The sequence below is a fragment of the Rhincodon typus genome, chromosome 5, assembly GCF_021869965.1.
Source record: "Rhincodon typus isolate 14 chromosome 5, sRhiTyp1.1, whole genome shotgun sequence".
NCBI lineage: Eukaryota > Metazoa > Chordata > Chondrichthyes > Orectolobiformes > Rhincodontidae > Rhincodon > Rhincodon typus.
In genome coordinates, this window is record NC_063336.1 from 8,389,888 (window position 1) to 8,412,404 (window position 22,517).

A 22,517-nucleotide genomic window follows, 5' to 3' on the forward strand; every position below is an offset into this window, starting at 1 on the left:
TGCCGGGTTGATGGGGGTGGGGGGGGGGCTGCTGTGGGATTTGCCGGGTTGATGGAGGGGGTGCTGCTGTGGGATTTGCCGGGTTGATGAGGGGGGGGGGGGGGGGGGGGGGGGTTGGGGGGGTGGGTGTTGGGGGGGGGGGGGGTGCTGTGGGATTTGCTGGGTTGATGTGGGAAGCTCTGATGCGTTGCTTCTCCCTGTAGGAGGAAGGCAGAACGTGGTCGTAGATACTACACCAAGCTGCTCCAGAGAGAGGGGAAACGAGTCTCCGTTAACCCACGGCCCTGCGGACATTTCTGCTGCTGCAGCTTCAAAGGATGTGAGCAGGTGAGGAGGCCACTTCTGGCTCTCGATGTCCCAGCAGAAACGGGGAGACTGACCATGGGCTTTCAGAGGCTGGCACACAATCAGGCTGAAAGAAGAGAATAGCTGTGGGCAGGTACCCAGGGAGTGGGTGTGTATCCAGTGGGCATGTCCCTGGACTGAGGGCAGGTGCCCAGGGAGTGGGCAGGAACCTGAGAGTGGGCATGTATGTGGGCTGAGGGCATGTACCCAGGTAAGGGGCTTGTACCTTGAGAGTAGGCAGGTAACTGGGCAGGTGGAGATGCTCCTGGGCAGGAATCTGGTCTGAGGGCAGCTAAGTGGGCTGACAGAGGGTACCTGGGCTGAGGGCAGCATATTTTTGTCTCCCTCGAGCTTCACTTTACCATATGATATTTTTAATTTCCAGATTTATCCTTAGGCGTTGAAGTCGAGGTATTGGAATGCTGCCTTCATGGTTTACAACCTTAGGTTGCTCCAGGTGGTCACATATTTCAGCAATGGTTTTGTCGAACGATGGTCTGGCCACAGGAATCGAGCACAGCTTACATTCTCTGATTCTAATAATGTGTCAGAATGAGTTGGAGATATGAAAATTTTCTAGTTTAGCCTTGAGCTGCATGCAGAACTCCTCTCTTCAGTCAGACTGCACCAGAGTTAAGATATTGACTTTCTTTCTTTTGGAAATTGAGCTTTGTGGTGCCTAGGTGTTGAGACGGTGTCCATCACTGAGTGAACAACTCATTTCCCCCCTACACCCCACAAAAAAAATGCAGATATCACTTAGATCTTAGAAATGACAGCACCAGCAAAGACTGGCCACGTCTCTGTTACCTCAGTGCTCTGTGATCAAGAGATGGATAGCTGTATCGAAGGACAGATAACCTGGGGAATTATTTAACTGTTGCTGAGGTAATGCTACTATTGTTTCCAGCAGTGGATTACTGGGTAAACAAATACTTCTGAACGATTCCTGTGAAATGACTTACGCTGACAGGCATGATTAAATGGATTAAAGCCCCTTTGTACTTGTCTAACAGGCCTCCTCTGCGTTTTTTTTATTCATTTGTAGGATGTGGGCATCGCTGGCTGGACCAGCATTTCTTGCCCATCCCTAGTTGCCCCTTGAGAAGGTGGGGGTGAGCTGCCTTCTTGAACCGCTGCAGTCCTCCTGCTGTGGGTTGACCCACAATGCTATTAGCTGGTGGTGTATCACGAAGCTCTCGTTCTGTTCTCACAGGTGGATGCAGTGGAGTATTACACTAAACTGGAGGATGAAATGATGAGTGAGTACAGTCGGGAAAAGGAGAGCTTAGACAAGAAATCACTCGGACTGGCCTTTGTTACCTTTCAGGATGAAGCCATGGCAACACTGTAAGTTTAGACCCTAAATGGGCGAAACTCTGCTATGTTTTAAAGGATTTGTTGGGAGTTCCGCTGTGCGAACATAACATGATGTGCAAACCTCTGTATTCCATAGAATTACATAAAGTCTACAGCACAGAAACAGGCCCACTGCTTCTAATCTACACTCACCTCCCCCACACCTCTTTGTGTCACCCTACTGGCCAGAATAACCTTCTGTCGCTTTCTCCCTTGTCTGTTTATCTAGCTTCCCCCTAAGTGGCGACAAAAAAATTGTTAACTATGAATATGCAAACTTAAGCTGTACTTCGTTTAAACCTAAACATGCACGTATTTATTCACAAGCAGGATGGACAAGACAGATGAGGTATACTGTAATGCAGCAATTTTGTTGGTGGAAGATACGGGCAATGAGGGAATCAAAATGTTCATAGCATGAGGGGAAATGAGGTGACTTTCCCATAGTTTATTAATTTTTGGTGATGATACCACATTGATGACTGTGCTGATCCTTAATTCTGTGGCTGGACTGTTGGACCTCGGTCTTGTTTTGAGTTACAAGTTTTTTTTCTTCTTTCAGAGCTGGTTTTCTTCCACCCACAGAATGAGAGAGGGCGATCTGGCTCACTCGTAGTCTTTTGAGATTTGAGGTCAATTGCTCTCTCTCATCTCAGTTCTGTGACACACTGTACCTTCTAACCAATCCAAAAGCTGTTGCTGGGAAGGTTTTATTTGAACTCTCAGACACCTGGTGTCAACTTGTTTCATAAAAAAGCATCAAATATGGATTTGTTAAAAAAAAAGTTGTGTTTGTATAACCAATAGGTGATGATATAGTTCCTTTTGTCTTGTTTTTTTTAAAAAAATCTTTGTGACAAACATTAAACCAGCCAATTTCCAGTTTATATTTCAAATATGTACATTCCCAACATTGTTTATCATAGGTCTTTCCAAATTGTCTTCTAGCTTTTTGAAAGAATTTCCTTTGTGAAATAAACTCTTGATGTTCTTTTGTTAAAAGTACACTGGCAGCCTATTAAGACCATAAGACATAGGAGCAGAAAATAGGCCATTCGGCCCATCGAGTCTGCTCCACCATTCAATCATGGCTGATAAGTTCCTCAACCTCATTCTCCCGCTTTCTCCCTGTAACCCTTGATCCCCTTGATAATCAAGAACCTATCTATCTCAGTCTTAAACGTACTCAATGACCTGGCCTCCACAGCCTTCTGTAGCAGTGAATTCCATAGATTCACCACTCTCTGGCTGAAGAAGTTTCTCCTTATCTCCGTTCTAAAAGGTCTTCTCTTTACTCTAAGGCTGTGCCCTCGTGTCCTAGTCTCTCCTACCAATAGAAGCATCTTGCCAACATCCACTCTGTCCAAGCCATTCAGTATTCTGAAAGTTTCAATTAGATTCCCCCTCATCCTTCTAAACTCCAATGAGTATAGTCCCAGAGTCCTCAAACATTCCTCATATGTTAAGCTTTCCATTCCTGGGACCATTCTCGTGAACCTCCTCTGAACTTGCTCCAGGGCCAGTACATCCTTCCTGAGATATAGGGCCCAAAACTGCACACAATACTCCAAATGTGGCCTGACCAGAGCCTTATAAAGCCTCAGGAGTACATCCCTGCTTTTATATTCAAGTCCTCAAAATAAATGCCAATGTTGCGTTTGCCTTCCTGGTTACTGACTCAACCTGCAAGTTTACCTTGAGAGAATCCTGGATTAGAACTCTCACATCTCTTTGCACTTCAGACTTTGGAATTTTCTCCCCATTTAGAAAATAATGTTATGAATATGTTCAGTGATTGACCACCATGTATTGTGAAGAGGTCAGCTTCGCAATACCGCCCCTCCCCCCCAAAAACCTGGTCCATTACTAAACAATAAGAGCTTTGTAGTAATGTTGTGTCACTCTGAATGGATCTCGTGGGGAGATTTGCAGCTCTCAATGCAGCACTTTCTCCAGGAGAAGCATTGAAGAACAGTATTATTTAAAGGGAGAAAAACTGCAGAAAGCTGCAACACCAAGGGACTTGGGGGTACGTGTGCATGAAACTCAGAAAGCTAGCACACAGGGGCAGTAGGTAATCAGGAAGGCTAATGGAATGTTGGCCCTTATTTCAAGGGGGTTGAAGTAAATGAGTAGGTACATCTTACTGCAACTGTACAAGATGCTGCTGTGACCACATCTGGAGTACTGTGAGCAGTTTTGGTTCCCTTGGAGGCATTTCAGGGAAGGTGCATTCGGATTATTCCTAGTATGGAGGGATTGTCTTATGAGCAAAGACTAAACAGACTGGGACCCTCGTCACTGGAGTTTAGAAGAATGAAAGGTGATCTCATTGAAACATATAGGATTCTTAAGGGGTTTGACAGGGTAAATGCTGAGAGGGTGTTTTCCCTCATGGGAGAGTCTAGGACCAGAGGGGCATAGTCACAGAGTAAAGGGGCACTAATGCAAGGCTGAGATGAGGAGGATTGCTCAGAGGGTTGAGAGTCCTTGGAACTCCTTGCACAGAGAGCTATGGGGCAGAGTCCTTGTGCATATTTAAGGCTGAGATAGATAGATTCTTGATCAGTTGGGGGATCAAAAGTTACTGGGAAAAGGAAGGGAAGTGGACATGAGGAATATCGGATTAGCCATGATCCTATTGAATGGTAGAGCAGGCTCGAGGGGCCAAATAGCCTACTCCTGTTCCTATTTCTTATGGTCTTAACAGGTGCTTTCTACCAGGCATAGTGACTGAGGTGAATAGTTTCAATGCTTTCGAAAACAAGACGAGTACGCGAGAGAAACGGTGAAATGAAGATTGGATTGAGTGTGGGCTCCTTTGGGAGCATGCTTGCTTCTCCATCACAAGGTTCTGGGTCCACGTTACATCCAGGACTAGGGCACACAGTGCAGGCTGACCTTCCAGTGTAGTTACTGAAGAAGTGGGCCAGTGGGCTAGGGCTGGTGTCTGGATGAGATGTTAAGCTGAGATCCTGCCCGGCTTGGTCATCCGGATGTAAAGAGCAATCTCCTGGCCTGATCTGAAAGAAGATGAGCAGAGTTATCCTGGTGTCTCGGATAGTATTTATTCATTTCAGTCAGCATTGCGATACAGCAGATTAAATAGTCATCTCACAGTACTGTTTGCAGGAGCTTCCTGTGATCATGGTTCCCATGTTAAGCCACTTACAGCATTTCGAAAGGCATTTCGAAAGTTGTCTGCTCATTGTGAAACAGCTTCTATGTGAGTTGAAGCCTCCCTTTCCTGAAAGGGTGAGCTGAGGTAGCTGGAGATGTTTGGAGTATAAACACCAGCAGAAACACAGTTAGGAAGCACAGGCCATAGTGCTGTCCCTGCTGTAGACCCTCAACCCCAGTCTTGGTCCTCAATGCACCCCTATGTCATGGGCCCTGAATACCAGTATAGACTACAGGGCAGAGCTACCTCTGCTGCAAATCTAATGCGATTGTGTGTAACATAAGAAATGCCTGTTTTGTTTCTTCAGTGTCCTGAGAGATTTCAACACCTTCAGGTTCAAGGGCTGCAAGTGTCGGGGGGAAATGCGGTCTTCCTGTTACAGCCAGAACCTCGGAGTTTCCAGGTGGAATGTGGCCTACGCACCAGATCCCAAGAATATTTACTGGTAACGTACAGCAACTCTGAAACATTCTGGTTCTCCTTCTACCATCACCACCCCTCCACCCCCCTCTCCAAACCAAGATTTCACCCCAGGTTTCTCACATGGTGCAGCACTGGACGCCATTTGGCCCATCGGGTCTGTGCCAGCTCCTCTGGTCACCATATTACAGGAAGGATGTGGAGGCTTTGGAGAGGGTGCAGAAGAGGTTTAACAGGATGCTGCCTGGATTAGAGGGTACGAGCTATAAGGAGAGGCTAGAAAAAACTTGGATTGCTTTCGCTGGAGGAGGGGGCGACCTGATAGACGTATATAAAACTGAGAGACATGGATAGGTTGGCTGGTCAGACTCTTTTTTTTTCTCAGAGTGGAAATGCCAAATATTTAAGGGGCATAGGTTTAAGGTGAGAGGGGAAAGTTTAAAGGAGAAAATCTTTTTCACAGAAGGTGAAAGGTGCCTGGAACGTGCTGTCAGGGGAGGTGGTAGAAGCAGAAATTTTAGCACTGTTTAAGAGGCACTTAGACAGACACATGAACATGTAGGGAATAGAGGGATATGGACAACATGCAGGCAGATAGGATTAGTTTAGAATGGCATCATGGTCAACACAGATATGTTGGGCCGAAAGGCCTGTTCCTATGTTGTACTGTTCTATGATCTGCCCTTTCAGCATTTGTCCTGTCAAATCCCTACAGATTTTTATGTGTCTCAATTAGATTGCTAATTTTCTAAAGCCCAATGGATACAACCTGCTCACCCTTTCCTCATACGATAAATCCCCCAACAGCATGGTGATTATTTGTGAGAAGCTTCTCTGAACTACTTCTAATGAGCTTATAGTATATAGCTGTTAATGGGGACTGTTTGTGACTAACAACAGGGGGTGTGTAATAGCAGGCTATGTGGTAACAAGGCCTGGTGGGGGGGGGGGGGGAGGGGGGCTGGGACATGGGACAGTTTAGGCTCTAAAATTACTGAACTCGATATTGAGTCCGGAGGGCTGTAGGGTCCCCAAGCGGAAAATGATATGTTGTTCCTCCAGCTTGCGTTGGGCTTCACTGGAATACTGCAGCAAGGCAGAGATAGAGATGTTGGCCAGGGAGCAAGGTGGTGCATTGAAGTGGCAGGCAACAGGTAGTTCAGGGTCTTTTTGCGAGCAGAACGCAGATGTTCTGCGAAACGGTCACCCAGTCTACATTTCGTTTCCCCAGTGTAGAGGAGACCACATTGTGTGACCAACGAATGCAGTAGACTAGATTCTGGGAAGTGCAGGTGAAGTGTTGCTTCACCTGGAAGGTATGTTTGGGTTCTTGGATACTGGGGAGGGAGGAGGTAAATGGGCAGGTGTTGCACGTTTGCCGGTTGCAGGGGAAGGTGCCGTAGGGCTGTGGGGGGGGTGCTCAGAGTGGAGGAAGTGTGGACCAGGGTGTCCTGGAAGGAACGGTCCCAGCGGAAGGCGGACAAGGGAGGGGAGGGGACCATGTGTCTGGTGGTGGCATCTCGCTGGAGGTGGTGGAAATGGCTTCTGATGATCTTCTGGATGTGGATGCTGGTGGGATGGTAGGTAAGGACAAGGGGAACCTGATCCCTGTTGTGGGACGGTAGAGAGGGAGTGAGGGCAGAAGTGCAGGAGATGGGTTGGACCTGGTTGAGGGCTGGAAAAGGACTGGAACAAGGAATGTTCCATGTACCCCATGAAGAGACAGGATAACTAGGGCCCATGCAGGTACCCATGGCAACCCCTCTGACCTGGAGAAAATGAGAGGAGTTAAAAGAGAAGTTGTTGAGGGTGAGGACGAGCTTGGTCAGGCGGAGGAGGGTGGTGGTGGGTGGGGATGGTTCAGGTCTTTGCTTGAGGAAGAAGCAGAGAGCCCTGAGACCATCCTTATGGGGGGGTGGACATCCATGGTAAAGAGGAGGTAGCTAGAGTCTGCAAACTGGAAATTCTGAAACTGGTGTAAAGCGTCAGAGGAATTATGGATGTACATGGGCAGGGACTGGACCAGGGGAGAAAAGACCAAGTCAAGGTAGGAAGAGATGAGTTCTGTGGGGCAGGAGCAGACTGAAACAATGGGTCTGCCTGGACAGTCCCGGTTGTGAATTTTTGGAAGGAGGTGGAAGCGAGCTGTGCGGGGCAGGGGGACTATCAGCTTGGAAGCAAGTGGGTGGAGATCACCAGATGAAATGAGGTCAGTTTCTGTAGTTGATATAACAGCCTGAAGTGCCACAGTGGGGTCATAGTCCAGGAGGAGATATCTGAGAGCTGGCACTCAGCCTCTGCAATGTAGGGGTCAGTACACCAGACTACGACAGGCTTAATAACAAAGTCACGGTTGGATCTAAGTGCACAGAGTGCAATCAGTTCAGAGGGAGACAGATTGGATTGAGGGGGGCAGAGATATCACATCAACAGTTCTCAATGAGCAGATCGAGTGCAGGTAAAGAAGGAAGGGTCCAGGTGGAGGGAGTGTGGTGGAGCTGTGCGAAGGAGTCTGTGGGATGGGGAGAGGACCCTTGTCCAAAGAGTCAACATATTGATGCAAGCTTTCCTTAATTAAGCTGCATTGTCCCAATAAATCAATTTTGACTCAAATTATTGTTTCCCCTCTACCGAGTTTACTGAGCCTGTAGTTGCTGACCTTATCTTCAAATTTTTTTTGAGCAAGGGTGTAACATTTGCAGTTCTCCAGTACTACGACACCACCCGCTGAGTTTAAGGAATGTTAGTGAAGTATGACCAGTGCTTCTGCAGTTTCTACTATCACTTCCCTCAGTATATTTGGATGTATCTCACCCAGTCCTGGTGTCTTGTCCAATTCAAGTACAGTATCCAATGCTTCCCTCCTAATTCCAAGCTCCTGAAGTGGTGGAATTATCTCTGTCCTCCCAGTGACCAGCATAGCATTTGCTTCCTTTGTACAACAGAAGCAAAGTATTAATTTAATACCTCAGACATGTCCTCTACCTCCATGTATAATTCCCCATTATGTTCCTTAATTGACCCATTCCTCCTCTTGCGCCCTTTTTACTACTTATAGTCCTACAGAAGACTTTTGAATTGCCTTTTATGTTAGCTGCCTGTCTTTTCTCATACTCTATCTTTGCTTCTGTTGTCAGCTTTTACAATTCCCTTCGGAACCTTCTACATTCTGAAAAACAAAATCCGTTCCTCATGTCGCTTATGCTTCCTCGCCAGTTCCTTTGACATACGGCTGTTGACCCCTGAGTATCAGAAAAGTTCTGTTTATCCAAAAGTCATTGGAAGTGGTGGCTTAGCTAATAGATTATGTGAGTGGATGAATGATCCAGAGTTTAAATCCTGCCCTGTTAATGAGGTGTCTACCATTCAATTGTGGGATTGTGAGCTTGAAGTGTTGCCAGGCGATTATAGGTGGAGCTGAACAAGGAGAAGCTTGTTGTGTTGATTTGGAGAGAGCCATTGGTGAGATGGATGGAGGGGAAACGGGAGGCAGTGTAGATTTTGGAGGGGTAGGGATATTGGCTGGTGATTGCTAGCTTTTGACATTGTCCTTTCTCTTGTCCTCTGACAGGGAGAACATCTCCATCCAGGGAATTCACTGGTGGGGCCGTTGCATCATAGTGAACTTCCTCCTGTTTATTTTGCTGTTCTTCCTCACCACTCCATCCATCATGCTGTCTACCATGGACAAGTTCAACGTCACCCAACCCATCTATTACCTCAACGTAAGTCTGTTCTTCTCTCTCTCGTTTCTTCCTCATCTAGTTTGGCCCTTCCTCCTGCAGGAGACACTGCATTCTATGGGCGTGTAAGAGCAGATACTGGCTGCTGATGAGGGTGTTAGGACTGAGTCCCATGCGGTCTGCCTTATGATTGCTTTTGAGCTGGGATCCCGGAGAAAGTGGAAATCCCGCTGACTATTCCCCGTCCTGACCTTTCCAGCTATGTTTCATTGTTAAAGGTCAGATATTCCTTCTCGGGCTGAGGATTGAACCCGAGTTCCACCTACACTGTAGGAGGCAGTGCCACAATGAGCCATCTGCAGGAGCTAACAGCTTCCCTTTGTACCAACCAGCCTGAAGCTGTGAACACCAGAATCCCACTCCTTTATCTTCAACTCATAGAGTCCTATGGCACGGAGACAGACCCTTCGGCCCAACATGTCTATGCTGACCAGGTTACCCAAACGAAACTAGTCCCACTTGCCTGCATTTGGCCCGTATCCCTCTAAACCTTTCCTGTTCGTGTACCTGTTCAAAAGTCTTTTAAATGTTGTAACTGTCTCTGCATTTAACTCTGGCAGCTCATCTACATTAGTGTACCCTCTGTATGGAACAAGTTGCCCCCTCAGGTGCCTTTTAAATTTTCCTCCTCTCACCTTAAAAATATGCCCCTTAGTTTTTAACTCCCCTTCCCGGGGGGAAGACCTGGGTGATCCACCTTATCTGCTGCTCATGGTTTTATAAACCTCCATAAGGTTATTCCTCCAGCTCCTATGCTCCAGAGAAAAAAGTCCCAGCCTATCCAACCTATCCTTATAACTCAAACCCTCCAGATCAGGCAACACCCTGGTAAATCTTTTCTGAACCATGTCCAATTTCATAATATCTTTCCTACAGCAGGGTGACCAGAACTGGACACAGTACTCTAGTTATATTATATTATTGGCCTCACCAATGTCCTGTACAACCTTGACATGATGTCCCAGCTCCTATACTCAAATGTCTGAGCAATGAAGGCAAGCGTGCTAAATGCCTCCTTAACCATCCGATCTATATGTGACACAAACTTCAACGAATTATGTATCTGAACCCCTAATTCTCTCTGTTCGACAACACTACCTAGGACAGTACCATTAACTGTATAAGTCCTGCCCTTGTTTGTTTTACCAAAACGCAACCAATCATCCTCACGTTTATCCAAATTAAATTCCATCTGCCACTCCTCAGCCCATTGACCCAAATGATCAAGATCCCTTGGTAATCTTAGATAACATTCTTCACTGTCTACTATACCACCAATTTTGGTGTCATCTGCAAACTTACTAACAATTCCTCCTAAATTCTCATCCAAATCATTGATATAAATGACAAACAAAAATGGACCCAGCAATGATCCCTGTGGAACACTGCTCCAGTCCAAAAAACGACCCTTCACCACCAGTCTCTGTTTCCTATCGTCTTACCAATTTTGTATCCAACTGCCAAACTCTTCCTGCATCTCATGTGATCTAACTTTACTAAACAGTCTACCATGCGTAACTCTGTCAAAGGCTTTACTAAAGTTCATGAACACATAGCCTCCTTTAACCACCCACTCAATCCTTTGTTGTTATGAAACTCCAGAGGTGAGGTGAGAGTGACAGCTCTTGGCATCAAGGCTGCATTCGCCTGAGTGTGGCATCAAGCAGCCCTAACAAAACTGGAATCAACGGGTATCGGGGGAAAACTTTCTGGTGGTTGGAGTCATACCTGACACATAGGAATATGTTGTAGTTGTTGGAGGTCAATCATCTCAGCTCTAGGCCATCTGTGCAGGAGCTCTTCAGGGTAGTGTCCTAGGCCCACCCATCTTCAGCTGCTTCATCCATGACCTTCCTTTCATCATAAGGTCAGAATTGAGGATATTCGCTTGATGATTGCACAACGTTCAGTACCATTGGCAACTCCTCAGATACTGAAGCAGTCCATGTTCAAATGCAACGAGATCTGACCATATGCAGGCTTGGGCTGACGAGTGGCAAGTAACATTCGTATCACATCAATGCCAGGCTATGACCATCTCTAATAAGACAGAGTTTAACACTCCTTGACAAATCCATAATTGAATCCCCTACAAACAACATCCTGGGGGCTACCATTGACCAGAAACTCAGCTGATCTCACCACATTAACACAGCGGCTATAAGAGCAGATCAGAAGCTAGGAATACTGTGGCGAGTAACTCACCTCCTGACTCTCCAAAGCCTGTCTGCCATCTACAAGGCACAAGTCAGGAGTGTGACGGAATACTCCCCACTTGCCTGGATGAGTACAGCCCCAACAACACTCCAGAAGCTTGACACCATTCAGGACAAAGCAGCCGCTTGATTGGCACCACATCCACAAGCATTCACTCCCTCCACCACCGACATTCAGTAGCAGTAGTGTGTACTATCTACAAGATGCACTGCAGAAATTCACCAAAGATCCTCAGGCAGCACCTTCCAAACCCATGAACACGTCCATCTAGAAGGACAAGGGCAGCAGCTACATGGGACATCGCCCCCTGCAAGTTCCTCTCCAAGCCACTCACCATCCTCACTTGGAAATATATCGCTGTTCCCTCACTGTCGCTGGGTAACAATCCTGGAATTCCCTCTCCAAGGGCATTGTGAGTCTACCCTACAGCACATGGGCTGCAGCGGTTCAAGAAGGCAGCTCACCACCACCTTCCCAAGGGCAATTTAGGATGAGCAAGAAATGATGGCCCTGCCAGAAACGCCCACGTCCCATGAAAGAATAAAAACAACCACCCAAACCAAACCAAATGAGTTTATAATTTGATAGCCCACTTTATGGCAATGGGATAAATGATCACCTACATGTGACACCAGTGTGTGATTGTAATGAGGTCAGCCAGTGGGATCTCATAGAATATGAGTTCCCTGGTTGGGGATGTTAATCTGATTTAAGGAACCCTGGCTGACAGATATAAACAGGAGTGTTAGGAGTTCAGTTCACTCTGTGAAGCTGGCTCTGAGAAAGCTGGATCAGTGTCACATGTAAATAAAGAGTGACTTGGTGACGATATATTAGCCTCTGTAGAGTTATTTCAACCGGGCTGTGTCTAATCTTTTTGAATTCACAAGAAGGGCCAAGCATTCAGAGCAGGAGGAGACCATTCAGCCCCTTGTGTGTGACCTGCCATTGAATACCATCATGGCTGATCTGAATGTGGTGTCCACTTCACTTCCCTGTCCACTGTCAGGGGAGGCAATGGCCTAGACTATTAATCCAGAGACCTGGATAACATTCTGGGGACCTGCGTTCGAATCCTGCCATGGCAGATGGTGGAATTTGAATTCAATAAAATATCTGGAATTAAGAATCTAATGATGACCATGAATCCATTGCCAATTGTCGGGAAAAACCCATCTGGTTCATTAATTTCCCCTTTAGGGAAAGAAACATCTTTACCTGGTCTGTCCTACATGTGACTCCAGACCCACAGCAATGTGGTTGACTCTCAACTTCCCTATGGGCAATTAGGGATGGACAATAAATGCTGCCTAGCCAGCGACACCCTCATCCCATGAATGAATAAAGGGACTCCTGAGGCTCGAAGCTTGCTATGTGTAGTGAGACATGAGACAGATAGAGCACATGGCCATGTCGGATGGCAGGCTGTTCCTGGCGCAGGTTGGTGGAATGTCAGTGTAGACTGTAACCCGAGGTGCACCCAGACTCTCTGGCTCTTGCCTTCTGTTGTTGGTGTTCTGGAAAGATTTCCAGGTTGCCTGGCAATGGCCACACTTTCTGTGGATGTGGCATTCTGGAGTGGGACTGGAACCCAGAGTTTCTGGCTCTGAGGCACAGCCTACAGGATTTCCTGTTTATATCACGTCAAACAACAGTTACCTTCTCATTGCCTTTGATACAGGACCCTGTCATCAGCCAGTTCTTTCCCACCCTCCTGCTGTGGGCGTTCAGTGCTCTGCTCCCAACCATTGTCTACTACTCAACCATTTTTGAAGGCCACTGGACAAGGTAGGAAAGATGTACTCATACATGAATATTTGTAAGAATATTGTAAGGCTCCTTGCTGTGCGTAGGTTGACCACAGTACAAGTGGTCTTGGAAAGACAGGGAAGAAACAGTACACTTTGGCTTTCAAAACAGGGGCTTCTGTTTTGAAACTGATCCTTGTTTAATGAACTTTGGGTGTCTGAGGAGGCTCTGTCGAGCTCACTGAGGCAATGGGAGCCATCCCAGCAGACTGGTGCCTAGCTTTTGCTTGTGATCACCTGTCTGTCCCAGCCACAAACAGTTCCAGCTGTGATTCGAAGGAAATTTGGTGAATTGCTGCTTCAAAAGTTTGACTTTTCATCCAGGAGAAGAACCACCTTCTGAGGTCTAACTTTGACCCAGCCTCCTATAACCGCTGATCCTTTCTAACCGGAAAAAATTGTTAACTCATCATGCCTGTCTACTCTTCTTGTCATCTCATAAGTCCACTGTGTAGCCTGCACACAATCAGCTACATATGTACTCCTCAGTTATAGGGTCCCTGTGACTCTGGATTACCCGCCCTCTCATTACAGACAGAGACGTGAAACTGACCTGATTCAAAACATTCCTCTGAAATTCCACCCAAATCCCCTAAAGATGAATCGGTTACTATCCACAATATCATCCACCTTGTGCCGTGCCCTTGCAGTTTTCATTCGGAAAATCAGTGAGGCATGGAAAGGAATTGATTCTCACTGCACTGAGTGTTTCCCACAATTGACCTCAGTCCTTCAGCTGAGAAGGATTGCGCGGTGGCTCAGTGGTTAGCACTGTTGTCTCATAGCGCCAGGGACCTGGGTTCGATTCCACCCTCGGGCGACTGTCTGTGTGGAGTTTGCACGTTTGCCCTGTGTCTGTGTGGGTTTCCTCCGGGTGCTCCAGTTTCCTCCCACAGTCCAAAGATGTGCAGACTAGGTGGATTGGCCATGCTAAATTCCCCATAGTGTTCAGGGATGTGTAGGTTAGGTCTGTTAGCCATGGGAAATGCATGGTTACCGAGAAAGGGGATGGGTCTGGGTGGGATGCTCTTTGGAGGATTGGTGTGGACTTGTTGGGCCGAGTAGCCTCTAGGGATTCTATGAGAAAGGCAGCCCTTGCAATCTTTGACCTGTTTGGCCGAAGAACCAATCCCAAATTGATTAATGACACAGTGATGTTATATTCTATAGACGTGCTGCCCATAACGAGTGTTTTAACAATGTTTGGGAATACAGGTTTTTGTTTTACAGAGCTGGTGGTCTTTGTGCCACACCTTAGCAACCACTTCCCTCCTGGGTGAGGCTGGCAGTGGGACGGGCAGATATGGTGGCTGCACTCGGTAACTACTTCCTTACTCTTTGCAGCTACCCACCTGTAAGGCTGGCACTGCTCTTGTAGAACCCTTGAAAAGGCCCCAGGCGTCTGCAGAACCTGTCCCTTAAACAGTCCACCTGCAGCTTGGAACTTCAATAAAAGCTGACTTGACGTTGACCACTGTAACTAGATAACACAAGATTAGTTCAAAGTCACTTTTCCTTGCAGTGCTGTGTCGGTGCGGAAAACCACCACCTTCTCCGTTGCAATTAGAATTAGAATTAGGCTTATTGCCACGTGTACTCAAGTTCAGGAGTACAGTGAAAAGTTTACAATGTCGCTCCACATGGCACCATCTTCAGTACAAAATACCTAGATACAAATCTTAGATCCAAAATGGGGAAATAAAAAAAAGGTGTATTACCTTACAGTTAAACACAGTAAAAGGTTAAAAAAAATAAATCAGGTTAAAAAGGTAAACATTACAGTCTTTCTATAAAGGCCCTGTAGTAGATCAGCGCAGGGGGCTTTCGTATGTGCTCTGACTGGGCTTGCAAGGCACTGACTTCCCGAACAGACAATAAATGCTGACCCAGCCAGCCATACCCACATCCCCTGAACGAGTTTTAAAAAATATAAGAAGATCAAGTTTTTTTTGTACAGATTTATAAAGTCTTGGGTGATTGTCTGTGTGGAGTTTGCACTCCTTGTGTCAGCTCCTGTTTCCTCCCACAGTCCAAAGATGTGCAGGTCAGGCCAGCCCCTGCTAAATTGCCCATAGTGTCTAGGGATGTGCAGGTTGGGTGGATTAGCCATGGGACATGCAGGGTTACAGGGATAGGATGGGGTTGGGTCTGTGTGGCGAAACTCTTCGGAGGGGCGGTGTGGACTTGATGGGCAGAATGGCTTGCTTCCACATTGTAGGAATTCTGTGGTTCTATTGGTGACTGAATACATGAAATCAGAGGTTAGCATCTTTAATTAAGTAATTAGGAAAGCTAATAGAAATAAAAGTATTCACATTTATTGTCAGGGGAATTAAATACAAAAGTAGGGAGGTTATGCTACAGTTTTATAAGGGATTGATAAGAACACATCTGGAGTACTGTGCACAGTATTGATCCTCCTCATTTAACGAAGGATGTGTATACATTGGATGCAGTTCAGAGAAGGTATACCAGACAAATGCCTGGAATGGGGGCTAGGAGAGGGGCAGGTTGTGTCATGAAGAAAGGTTGGACAGGCTTAGCTTGCTTCTGCTGGAGTTTAGAAAGGGAAGTGGGTACTTAATTGAAACACAAAAATCCTGAGGGGTCATGGCAGTGTCGATGTGGAGAAAATGTTTCCTCTTATCATTTAGAACTAATGGCTACTGGTTAAAAATCTGGGGTCCCCCATTTCGGATGGAGATGAGGTGAATTTCTTTTCCCTGAAGGGTTGAGGGTCTGTGGAGCTCTCTTCCTGAAAAGGTGGTGAAAGCAAAGTACTTTTAAGTCTGAGGTCGATTCTTGCTAAGCGATCAGTTGAAGGTTATTGAGGGCAGGCAGGAATGCAGATTTAAGGTTACAATAAGATCAGCCACGATCTCACGGGATGGTGGAGCAGGTTCAAGAGGCTGAATGGCCTACTCCCGCCCCTGACGTCTATGTTCACATGACACCACGGGACTTCATTTTAGCACAACCAGAACATTTGGAGCTCCCTAAACCGCCGATGTTAATCCTTTGGGAAAACAAACATGATCAAGTTTGCTTCCTGAAGCTGTGAATGTTCACCGCTCCCTGGTAAGACTGTGGGCCTGGCCAAGAGATAGGCAGCTTTTCAGTTGCTGAAATTATCCACTCATCTTTTTTTCGAAATTCAGGTCTTCAGAAAACCGTGTCACAATGCACAAACTCTACAGCTTCCTCATTATTATGGTGCTGATACTGCCATCCCTGGGCCTCACTAGGTAAGAACTTTATTAACTCTGAACCAAAGGCAACTCATTGTTAAAACATTATTTTTTGGGATATGTGCAGTGCTGAAAGTCTGGTGTTCACTATCTTTCCTGAGTGAATTGATACAGCTCAATGGCCACCAGAGGGCAATAAGGAGTAGTTGTGGGACTATAGTTGCAGGTAGAAAGTGACCAGGTAAGGACAAGCATCCCATCTGACTTCTCAGTTTTTATACACAGAGCTTTTCGTCAATGTCTAGCATGCACAGGTCTGTTCTGGGTTGCTGTTTAACCACAGAAGCTCGTAGTTTAGAGAAGATACTGGTAATGGAGGGAGTGTTTTCATTCTCAAAGGACATATGCAACCAGTTATGATTTTACCACAGATTTGATAGATTTATGCTTATTTTTACTGCCACCTTTTCAAAGAAAACTTAAGTTCACATTCAAATCCTGTGTTCCGAGTCTGTCTACTAAGTAATAGTTTATTTTATGAAGTATGTTGGGTTTTTGAAGATTGTGAAATAGAAGTAGACAAGTGGAACTTTATTCCTTTATCAATAAATGTCAGAGCATAAAAGGACGGAACTATACAACTGTATAAGGCATTAGTGAGACCGCAGCTGGGGTGCTGCATACAGTTTTTGGTGTCCTTACTTGAGGAGAGATGTAGTTACATTGGAAGTAGTTCAGAACAGGTTCATGAGATTGATTCTGGAAGTGAAGGGATTATTTAACGAGGAGAGATTGACAGTTTAGGCCTATACTCTGTAGAGTTTAGAAGAATGAGAGGAGATCTAATTGAGATGCTAAATGGGATTGACAAAGTGGACATTGGAGAGGATGTTCTCTCATGTGGGGCAATCTAGAATGAGAAGTTATAGTTTTCAGTTAAGGGGTAGCAGATTTTAAACAGAGATGAGAAGGAATTACTTCTCTCAAAGGTTCATGAATCTGTGGAATTCACTCCCCCAGTGGATGCTGGGACATGGAGTAAATTTCAGGAGGAGATGGACAGTTTTTAATTAGTAATGGGTTGAAGGGTTAGGGAGACCGAGTAGGAATGTGGGGTTAAGGCTGAGATGAGATCGGCAATGATCTTATTAAATGGTGGGGTAGGCTCGAAGGGCTGAATGGCCTACTCCTGCTGCTAGTTCTTATGTAAAGGCACAAAGAAATGCATAAACAAATAAAAGATACATTGGAAGAGATTGTAAAACAAGAGTAAACATGACTCCCTTAAAGGCAGAAAAGTGCAATGGAAAACGGGAAATGGTAGCATCTTTAAATAAATGTTGTGTGTCTGCCTTCATGGTAGAAAGCAAAATGAAACATTACGGAAGTAATGGGGGAATTAAAGATTGAGTGTAAATGAGGAACTTATGGATATTAATAGTCATTAAGAAACTGGATTGGAGAAATAAATGGGACTAAAAACCAACAGATTTTTGGGATGTGGTGGCTGGTATCCCAGGGGTTTTAAAAGCTGTGGTGGAATGGGTTGATTGTAATTTTCTAAGTCTTGCCTTGTTCCAAATTGGTCTCTGTGGATGGGAAGGTAGAAATAAATGACTATTTAGGAAAGGAGGGAGGGGGGTAAACTGAGAACTATAGGCCAGTTACTCTGATGTGATTAGTAGGGAAAATACTCAAATAAAATTATTAGGGTTGGGGCATTTAGAAAGTCACCTGATTGTGGTGCAGAGTCAGTATGGAGCAGGAAAGGGAAACCATGTTGAGGTTGGTTGGCTCGCCGAGCTGGTTTGTTGTTCCACAGACGTTTCGTTACCGTGCTTGGTAACGTCCTCGGTGCAGCCTCTGATGAAGCGTCGGTGTGTACTCATCTCAATCCACATGGACAAGGAGAACCACGACTTCGACTGGGACAACACCAAGATCCTGGGACAGGCTAGGCAGAGACAAGCACGAGAATTCCTGGAAGCATGGAACTCCACGAAGCAGGCTATTAATAAACACATTGAACTCGACCCCGTATACATTCCACTACGGAGGAAACCCGGAAGTGCCGTATACATTCCACTACGGAGGAAACCTGGAAGTGAGGCAATCCATCGCAACGGACCCCAGAGTTTAAAAACCAGGCAGGAAAACACATCGACGCTTCATCAGAGGCTGCACCGAGGACACTACCAAACACGGTAACGAAACGTCTGCGGAACAACAAACCAGCTCGGCAGGCCAACCAACCTCAACACCCACAACCCAAGCTACAGATCTACTCCAAAACCTTAAAGGGAAACCATATTTGACAAATTTGTTAAATGCTGTTTAAGGCTGTAAATAGCTAGGTAGATAAGGGGGAGCTAATAGATGTGGACTATTTGGATTTTCAGAATTATTCAACTAAATACAAAGACAATTTTCACGTAATTTGAACTCTTGGTATTGAGGTTAGAATTAGTTTGGATTCAGGATTGGCTAACAAATATAAAACAGATAGTGGGATTGGCAAACATCATTTAGTCAGGTGGCACAAGATTCAGTGCCTGGGTATCAGTCATTTATAAACTACATCAATGATTTAGATGAGGAGGCCAAATATGCACCGCCACATGCATAGTCTCAGGTTAAACTCATCACCAATCACCTCTCTCTAATGAGACAGCAGCCCTGTGGTCTGGTAGGACTATGGCAACTTTACCTTTTAAAGATTGATAGCAAATCCCTGTCAGGAATATTGTTTGTGTGAGCATGGTTTAGATGGAATGATGGTTACCAGATTAAGACTTGGGCTGAGCTGATCATCCTGTGAGGATAGATTAAGTAGACCATGATGACAATCAGTACATTTCCAAAGAACTAACATTGATCTCATTGAAGAGGCTGGACCTCCGTTTGTATTATTGTGTCTCTGTGAAATTTTTTGGGATTTACTTTAGCCATAAGCTGTTTTATATTTGTTAAACTTCCAGAGTGGGCTTTAATTAAATCTCATATTTATGGTCTGTTACAAATTGAAGTCCTCTTGTATTGATCCTCTGAAGCCTTTAGTACCTCTGTACCATTGCTCGTCAAATGGTGTCTTAATGGAGTCGCTCCCTGTACCCTATCTGTGTTACAGTCTCGATGTCTTCTTCCGATGGCTGTTCGATAAGAGTTTCCTTGAACGAGCCAGGATTAGATTTGAGTGAGTATCCTGTCTTCGATGTCTAAGAATTTGTGATCACTCTGTAAGGGATGAATTTATGGTGAAGATGTATCAGTGTATGACGGATTGGCGTATATTGGTGATGGATATTTGTGTATTGCATGCTTAAGAAAAAGGTTTATGGGTATAAATTTATACGGGACTGAGTTAATATGTTGTAAATACATGGGATAGGTGACACACAGGCTGATGTGTGTCTGTGTATGGGCACTCTGTATATAGGATGGATGGAAAATAAACATATGGAGGTTTACGTGGGTTTATAGGTTGCGAGTTTGAAGGATGGGTGAACAGAGGGTAAATGTACTCTCAGATAGGGTTTTATGGATGGATGTGTAATGGGATCTCTTTGATACATTGTCAGTAAATGAAGAGGCTGGATAAATCATTGTCAGTTTACATAGTGGAATTAAATACCACCACCCCCACCCCATTCTCGCTCAAACCCTTTGCTCCGATAAAATCCAGCTCAGGGTGGCTCACGTGCAGTATTCCCTTCACTCACTAATTGACCTTTAAAGTTCACAGCAAACTGCCCACGATCTGCATCCCACTCTCACTGACCTGTGGCGTCAGTCACTAGCCGACTGTAGATTCTCCAGGTAACACTGACAGCCAATGGAGAACTGCCAGCCAGCTGGCTATACTACAGAATTCCTGCCTCTGGGGGTCTTCAATCTCAGGGAAGTCCTGACAATGCCCAGTGCAGTTGGGTAGTCAGGGTATGGAATACACAGCCTGGAAATGTGGTGGAAGCAAGTTCAACTGGGGTATTCAAGGACATTAGATGGTTGTTTATGGATAGTCATAGTGTGCAGGGACATGGGGACAAAGGCAGGAGATCGGCATAGATATTACTGCTCAGTGATGCCCAGTTTGGGCTCCACCAGGACCACTCAGATCTGGACCTCATTACAGCCTTGGTTCAAACAGGAACAAAAGAGTTGAATTCCAGAGGTCCAGCCCTTAGGGGAACACTAGTGTTGGGGATTATTGTTTACTATTATTGCTGAGCAGGTGCTGCTTGATAGCACTGTTTCTGATACCTTCCATCACTTTACTGATGATGGAGAGTAGACTCAGGGGACAGTAATTGGCTGGGTTGGATTTGTCCTGCTTTTTATATGCAGCACATACTTGGGCAATTTTCCACATTTCTGGGTAGATGGCAATGTTGTAACTGCACTGGAATAGCTTGACTAGGGGAGCAGCAAGTTCTGGAGCACAAGTCTTCAGCACTATTGCCGGAATGTTGTCAGGTCCCATAGCCTTTGCAGTATCCAGTGCCTCCAAGCATTTCTTGATATCAACATGGAAATGAATCAAATTGGCTGAAGTCTGGTATATGAGATGCTGGGGACCACTGGAGGAGGCTGAGACAGATCATCCATGTGGCACTTCTGGCTGAATATTACTGCAAATGCTTCAGCCTCATCTTTGGCACTGATGTGTTGGTCTCTCCCATCATTGAGGATGGGGATATTTGTGGAGCCTCCTCCTCCTCCAGTGATTTGTTTAGTTGTCCACTATTATTCACAACTGGATGTGGCAGGACTGCAGAGCTTAGATCTGATCCATTAGTTGTGGGATCCCTTAGCTCTGTCTATCGCTTGCTGCTTTCACTGTTTGGTGTGCAAGTCGTCCCATGTGGTAGCTTCATCAGGTTGACACCACATCTTCAGATATGCCTGGTGCTGCTCCTGGCATGCCCTCCTGTACTCTCCGATGAACCAAGGTTGATCCCCTGGCTTGATGGTAATGGTTGAGTGGGAGATATGCCGGGCCATGAGGGTTACAGATTGTGCAGGAATACAATTCTGCTGCTGTTGATGGCCCAGAGTGCCTCATGGATGCCCAATCTTGGAGCTGATTAAAGTCTGTCCCATTGACTGTTTGAATGTAGCTCCCTGCTAGATGCTGTCATTTTGTTTTATTTGCAGGTGCGTGTTTCTTCCTGACCAGGGTGCCTTCTTTGTGAACTATGTCATTGCATCAGCCTTTGTGGGGAACTCCATGGCTCTATTACGCCTCCCCAGCCTGCTGCTCTACTCCCTGCGGATGCTGATGGCCAAATCTGCAGCAGAAAGGAAAGTCGTCAAGCAGGTGGGTCCTGGTCTTCTCTGTGGATCTGCCAGGGATCTAGCTTCACTTCAGAAGGTTTTATGTGGCACAAAAGAAAAGCACCTGGCCTCCTCTCCCTGAGCCTTGAACCCCACTCCAATTCCAATTCCACAGCCACCAAACAGGGTGAGTCCTAGGGCTTCTTGCGTGCCCAGTTCTTTCAACTGTTCTTCAGCCTTAGTACCTGACTTGAGATGACTTCTGATGTTGTCAAAGCTTTCAGAATTTGTCATCAGCTTTCTCTGGCATTCAATTTCATTCCCCTCAAGATGTCATTTCCCTTAGGCATGTTCTCTTCCATCACTGACTTACCTGTTCAAACCTATAGCTAAACCCATAGAGACACAGTGCAAACTGACTGAAAAACAAAAGTTGCTATTCCTGTGTTATCGTTGCCAAGATCAAAGTTTGACTTTGTCATTCAGCATTTGTGGACAAGTTTTTCCTTTTTAAAAAAAAATTTATTGTATTTCCTGTCCCTGACAATACATCATTTTGTATAACAAATTACTTTGATGCGTGTTGACTTCTGCAGGTGAGTGCAATATCCAGTAACTGCACAGCAAGCTCCCAGAAAAAACAGCAATGAGATAAATGATTTAATCTAGTTTTGGTTACCTAGGTGGAAGAACTATTGAACAGGATATCTCCTTGCTCTTTTCCCCCACTATTGCCATGCACCCCGCATTGAGTCTTATTCATAGCATGCTGGGTTCCAGCAGCACCACCTATATTACACACTCAAATCTTGCCGAGTGTGCCTCCCGCCAACAAAACCAAGCCTTCACTCAAATAGATGGGAGTGAAGGTGGACCACTTTTGTTTATTCCTTTTTATATCTCCTTCCCTGTGCCCCAGGTATGCATTCTCTGCCAGTCACCCAGTACCTTCTTGAGTGAAGTTGCTAATGTATGCTGAACT

General features: G+C 45.6%; 1 protein-coding gene across 2 annotated transcripts in view; it reads left to right on the top strand.

Annotated features, from left to right (window-relative positions):
- The window catches only part of LOC109913061 (CSC1-like protein 2), a 65,619-nt gene that overhangs the window by 29,422 nt on the left and 13,680 nt on the right, over positions 1-22,517 (top strand). For both annotated transcript variants that reach the window (XM_020512519.2, XM_048596492.1), the window contains exons 11-18: positions 204-327; positions 1,562-1,695; positions 5,193-5,330; positions 8,877-9,030; positions 12,947-13,053; positions 16,232-16,318; positions 19,389-19,454; positions 21,416-21,578. In XM_020512519.2, the coding sequence (XP_020368108.2) occupies positions 204-327; positions 1,562-1,695; positions 5,193-5,330; positions 8,877-9,030; positions 12,947-13,053; positions 16,232-16,318; positions 19,389-19,454; positions 21,416-21,578 (973 nt within the window). The remainder of the gene's footprint in view (positions 1-203; positions 328-1,561; positions 1,696-5,192; positions 5,331-8,876; positions 9,031-12,946; positions 13,054-16,231; positions 16,319-19,388; positions 19,455-21,415; positions 21,579-22,517) is intronic.